Genomic DNA, 6000 nt, shown 5'->3' with positions numbered 1-6000 from the left:
TTTCATTGTAGCAGTTCTGAGGTTAAATAACATAATTCCAGGCCTGTGTTAGTACATAAACTCACTGAGGAGCACATGTGCTGTGCTTGATGTGGCTAAGGGGGAGGCATGTGTGTTCATGCGAGCAGGTGTGTGACTGATCTCCCTCTCCCCTGTGTGTGTGTGTGTGTGTGTGTGTGTGTGTGTGCTCTGCAGCAGGTACCCCTGAGAGCCTTGCGGAGAAGGAGCGTCAGCTCTCCACCATGATCACCCAGCTGATCAGCCTGCGCGAGCAGCTCCTGGCTGCCCATGACGAGCAGAAGAAACTGGCCGCCTCACAGATGGAGAAGCAGCGCCAGCAAATGGAACTGGCCCGCCAGCAGCAGGAACAGGTGTGTGTCAACGTGTGTGTGTGTGTGTCAACGTGTGTGTGTGTGTGTGTGTGTGTGTGTGTGTGAAGGTGTGCATTTCACTGTGTATTTAGATAGTGGGAAAATATGTGTGGGGAAAGGGGCCATTTGGCATACGTTATGTGAGGTGACTTCTGCTGTCTGTATCTCTGTATCTGCTCTCGGTGTGTCTGTCTATTTGGTTCTCACCTGTTCCACCTCTGTGTCACACTTCCCCCCCTGGAGACATATCATTTCTCTTGCACCATGAGGTCTTACCTCAGGCCTCTCAAACACACAGTCGGGTTGCGATAAGTGACTGGAGAAATCGGCATCCATTTGGGAACCCAGCGAAAAAAAGACAGATATTTTTATAATGTCAAAGCTATTTCATTTCATGCTACCATAAAGTAGGAAATGGTTGGTTGTTTCAACAACTCGTGTCCTTTTAGTGTTTTTACGGTGTCTGTGATATAGATGCAGCATAAAATAAATGTGGATGGCCCCTCTATTAGATTCTTGTTAGATCAATCCCAGCAGTTAAAGCACTAGCACAAATCAGGTAAATGAGCCATATTGTACAAATCAGCAAATTAGCACAGTCCATGAACTGCTTTAATGTCTGAAAATGAATAACAGAGAGATATGTCCACATCGGTAATGTTTCTATTACCAGCCTTGTCTAATTGCATTCGATAAATAATCCAGGCTGATCGGTGTCGCAGTGGCAAACCCCTGATATTTACCTGACACGGACCATCAGGAAGACAAAATCCATCCTGTAGAATTGTTTTTCTTAGGTTTTTAATAGTGATTGTGCATATTTAATATTTAGTTTGATTTTATGGTTGTCTGTATGTATGTGTGTGTGGGTATGGGTGTTTGTGTGAGTGTGTGTGTGTAAAAAGACAGCAATAGTGAGAGAATGAAATACTATAGTAGGTAGGCTCACCCCTGTAATGGCAAAATAAAATGGCAGGCAGGAGAGAGGTGTGTGAAGCAAAGCCTGCCTGAAGTTCGAATGTCATTTAGTCATTCAGACACGACACCGTAATTAACTGTTGACACTCGTGAAGAAGCCAGCACAAATTAATCCTGACACATTTGCAGACGAGCGCTATCTAACAGTGAACACTTTGTAATTATATTTGAAAATGAAAATTAAATGACACTTAAAACTAGGTTGTCATGCTTAGTGAGGCGAGAGGCAGAGACTGGAGGAGCACTCACTGGAGGGTGGGGGTACCGGAGCTGTGTGTGTGTGTGTGTGTGTGTGTGTGTGTGTGTGTGTGTGTGTGTGTGTGTGTGTGTGTGTGTGTGTGTGTGTGTGTGTGTGTGTGTGTGTGTGAGGGGGGTCCCAAAGCCTGACATGCCACACCCACCCTCGGCAGTCTCCGCCATGGCGCTCATCCATAAACACGGTGCCAAGCCCTCTTTTCCTGTCCCCTCTCACACCTCCACACAGAGGCACACGCACATCCACATGCACCGACACGCACACACACACACACACGCACACGCACACACACACACACACACACACACACACACACACACACACACACACACACACACACACACACACACATAGTCGAGCCTAGATTCCTGGACTTCCTGTTGTTCTGCTATGCGTGCTCTGATAATGCATTGATCATAGTCAGGAGGTTCAGAGCAGCAGACGGTTCTCTTCATGTACTCCCTTACATTCTCACACATTCTCCTTCACAGATTCTTTACTTTGCACGCTCTCTCTCTCCTTCTCTCCCTCTCTTCCTCCCTCTTTCTTTCTCCCATCCTCCCTCCCTCCCTCTCTCTTCCTCTCTGTGGATCTGGGTGATAACCATTTTTCCAACCCACACGACTGTGAACATCGTGCAGGCTGCCTCTCACCATTGATGTGTTAACCAGCCGATTACAGCACGTATGCTTTGTTCAGCATGCAGGGCCCCAGAGGTCAGGGAGTTTGTGCTTTAAAACTGCACAAAGCCTGTTTACACACGTTGGTGTGCCCTTTGTAACATGACCGGCCCGGATAGCATTGTGGATTCTTGTGAAGAAAACAGGTTTGGTCGGCCAAGGGTCCCCCTTCTCCTCCTCTCCCGAAAAACATCAACTGAATGTGAGCGTTGCAGAGGAAAGGAAATGTGCATGGTTGGTTTTGTTCGGTGGATCTCTCCTCTCCCTTGGTCTGTCTGTGTCTGCCCAGTGATAAGGATGGGATGTGATTTGATGTGATCTGCTTTTCTCTTCTGTTCGCAGATTGCAAGACAACAGCAGCAACTTCTGCAGCAGCAGCACAAAATCAATCTTCTCCAGCAGCAGATTCAGGTCAGCAATGTGCTCATGTGTCCCACCCCATACACACACACACACACACACACACACACACACACATACATACGCATACAACTACCATGACCATATTCTAGTGTAATCATGAACAGTAGACCTTCTTTCAGGGGTTGCATGTAAACCCCACATATCAAATATTTCACAGTAGTAGCAAAGAAAAACACTTAGATACCCATCTGGGACACTTGAACTTTAGAGTCTGCAGAGAAAAAAAAACCCAAGCTCCCAACTTTCCTGCTCTGTTTCTGTGTCATTTGCTATTTTCCTCTGTTGGCCTCTTTTTGTTGCACTTTCCTCCCCCCAACCCCCCCCCCCCCCACACACACACACACACACACACACACACATCTCTCATTATAAATATTACAGTCACCATTCAGGAGCATGATAATTGGCTGATTATAATTGGGTGAGGTATGAATGAAGTGGAATAATTAGCACTTCCTAATTAGAATAGTGCAGAGGGAGTTGGTGGGGAAAAAGAAAAGCAAGAACAGCTAGCGGAGCATGTTTTCATGTTGGTGGAGAAGTGCCTGAGGGTGCAGGCCACGACTGCCTCTGAAGGCAGGATGAAGGATGAAGACTGCCTCTGAAATGAGTGACACGCCAGGCCAGGACTGTTGACAGTGAGGCCGCTACTGGTGCAGCCGCATTGTTTACCAGGCGGGATAAAAGAGGTCCCCTCCATCATCCGTCCACTCGCCGCTGACCGACTGTTTGAAAAGTTTGCATGTTGATGAATCACTACGCAAATCATGCCCCTCCACAAATATTTATCCATCCATCTTGAGAAAATTTGAGGGATTTTGCAAAAGGTGGACATTAAAGGTGCACTTAAGAATAGGTCTGTTTAATATTTACCGAAGAGCTTTAAAGCGATTATCCCGGTGTAGTAGTCTACTGTACATGTGTACTGTGCTGTCATTTTCAATGGCCGCGCCTCTCTGAAGTAGATTGTGCTCTCTGTTTTTCTTTCACATAAGTAATTATGGGAGCTGAAATGGAAATGGAGAGGGAGGGAACAGTGGGATTCACACGAGGCCCAAATGAAGAGAAATTTAACAAGGGCGCCATAAATAAACATGACATATTTGCACAGAAAAAAGGAAAACAGGAGGAGATGGAGGCTAAGGAGAAGAAGAATGAGTACCAGTGTGGGGGTTTGTTGGTGGATGTGTGTATGGATGTGTGTGTGTGTGTGTGTGTGTGTGTGTGTGTGTGTGTGTGTGTGTGTGTTTGATGTTCCAGCTAGGAAGGCTAGTGGACCACCCAGGTGGAGTGGTGGATGTATACAAGCTGCCACAGTGCTAGGCAGTGGGCAGTGGTCAAGGTCACTACACACATCGCCCCCGCTTGAAAGCCAAGGGCGTGGGCCGTGCCTCGTGCCAACAGAAGCCCTCTTTTCTCTCTCTCTCCCTCTGTGTCTCTCCTCCTCTCTGTTTTCTCGCCCTCCCTCTCCTTCTCTCTGTATCCCTCCCTCTTTCTGCTTTTTTTCCCTTTGCTCTCACGCCCAGCGGAGACAGGTACTGCTCTCCTCCACCTTGCCTCCTCTGCCTCTCCAGCACACAGGCACGTCAGCAGGCAGGTCAGATCAGTATGAGTGGGCAGCACTAGCACTAGCCCACCCAGCTACTCGCTACACTTTCAACAACCCCCCCCCCCCCAGTTAACAAACAAACAAGCCATCAGTTCTGAAGTTCTGACAAGTTTTTATTTTTATTTTTCTACCAACTCCTCAACCAAGTGGCTCTCCATTCCACAGGCACATACACACACACACACACACACACACACACAGCATCAGTCTCATCCACCCAGGCCTCCTCTGACCCTCTTCCCTTCAGCCACTCTCTGTGTATACGCAAAGCAAAGCTATGCTGATTTACAGCGATTTGGGCACAACAGCACACTTTAGCGGCCAGCTTTAGAGCCCTTGTCAAGTGTACTTCCCTGGAGAAAGGACTCTCTGTGTAGCACTTTGCCGACTGAAAGAGGTGACCCTCTGTGCAGTACATGCTGCAGGGGTATGAGGAGGCATGCGGAATGGACAGGTCTTTGGACTAGTGTGGCTAGAGTAAGAGCCTGCTATTGGAAATTGTTGGCATAGAAACAGGCTTGTGAGGCTTGGATGTGTGTGGGTAGGAGAGGAGAGGTCGTATGCAGTGAGTGTGAAGAGACAGACTCTATTTGGGTTGCTGGGTTCACCCTGTTCTATCTTAGGTCAGTAGCATCACGCTGAACATGGAGTTAGAAACACAACAAGATGACTACGGCTGTCTTCTTCTGTAATCATAAAGTCTGATGGATTTGAGCTTCATGTACACAGCAAAACAAAGCAGAGCATGTTCACCAAATTGTTTAACAAGGACATAAGCAAGTACAGTTCAGAAAAGAGCCACAGCGACTACAACTACAGCAAGATTTGGATGTATTAAAAGGAAGGAAAGAGAAAAATCACTTTCCTCACTCAGATTATCGCATGTTTATCCTAGCAGGCTTCTTTTTTCCCTCTGCTTTCATTACACATCTTCGTCTCGTGACCCACTTTTCCTCCGTTGGCTTCCAGGCCCAGTGCTCAGGCCCAAGGAATGCATGCACGGACGCCACACTAAGGTGGCAACACTGCAGTGCCACCCAGCTTTCATTAGTGCAGAGCAGCCTTTAAAAAAAGAAAAAAAAAGATGCCCTCCATGCTCTTAAAACACGACAGCTTTGGCTTCATTTGTGCTCCAAACATTGCGTTGCAGTGTTTGTGTCGGCATCTTTAAGCAGATTGGTAAAACCACGGCCCGGATCAGGTTGCCCTACTGTTAGTGTGAAGAGTGTGCCGCTTGTTAAAAAGAGAACGGCATCAAAGAGCTACTGTTTTGGCTTAGGGGAAGTGCCCCCCCCCCCCCCCCCCCCCCCCCACACACACACACACACACTCACACACATAAACACACTCCCTCCCCCCCCTTGCCATTATTGATGATGTAACTGATCACATCCATGCATGCTGTAAAGCGGGCCGACAGGGTTGAAACCCAACACCCCTGCTGGCATACACAGCACTCTGGCTTTCTTTGAAAGGGACCCAGAGGGAGGGATTGAAGCAGACAGAGTGAAGGAGAGTGAGAAACAGAAAGAGTGAGAGAGAGAAAGAGAGAGAGAGAGACTTAGCAACAGAGAGAAAACAGCGAGAGAGAGCACACGAGAGGAGGGAAAGAGAGACACAGAGAGAGGTCAGGGAACAACGCTCCATCAAATCGAGCCTCTTTTGAATGGCCTCTCTCCTTTT

General features: G+C 47.7%; 1 protein-coding gene across 7 annotated transcripts in view; it reads left to right on the top strand.

Moving 5' to 3' along the window:
* The window catches only part of sox6 (SRY-box transcription factor 6), a 166047-nt gene that overhangs the window by 98518 nt on the left and 61529 nt on the right, over positions 1-6000 (top strand). For all 7 annotated transcript variants that reach the window (XM_076287879.1, XM_076287876.1, XM_076287878.1 and 4 more), the window contains 2 exons: positions 196-371; positions 2628-2696. In XM_076287879.1, coding sequence (XP_076143994.1) covers positions 196-371; positions 2628-2696 — 245 coding nt within the window. The remainder of the gene's footprint in view (positions 1-195; positions 372-2627; positions 2697-6000) is intronic.

Source organism: Alosa pseudoharengus, unplaced genomic scaffold, assembly GCF_046254945.1.
Source record: "Alosa pseudoharengus isolate Yale_2024_CS ecotype anadromous, Long Island Sound unplaced genomic scaffold, YU_APseudo_1.1 YU_APseudo_1.1_scf_16, whole genome shotgun sequence".
NCBI classification, from domain to species: Eukaryota; Metazoa; Chordata; class Actinopteri; order Clupeiformes; family Clupeidae; genus Alosa; species Alosa pseudoharengus.
The sequence above is the reverse complement of the archived record's forward strand: the minus strand, read 5'-3'. Positions and strand labels throughout refer to the sequence as shown.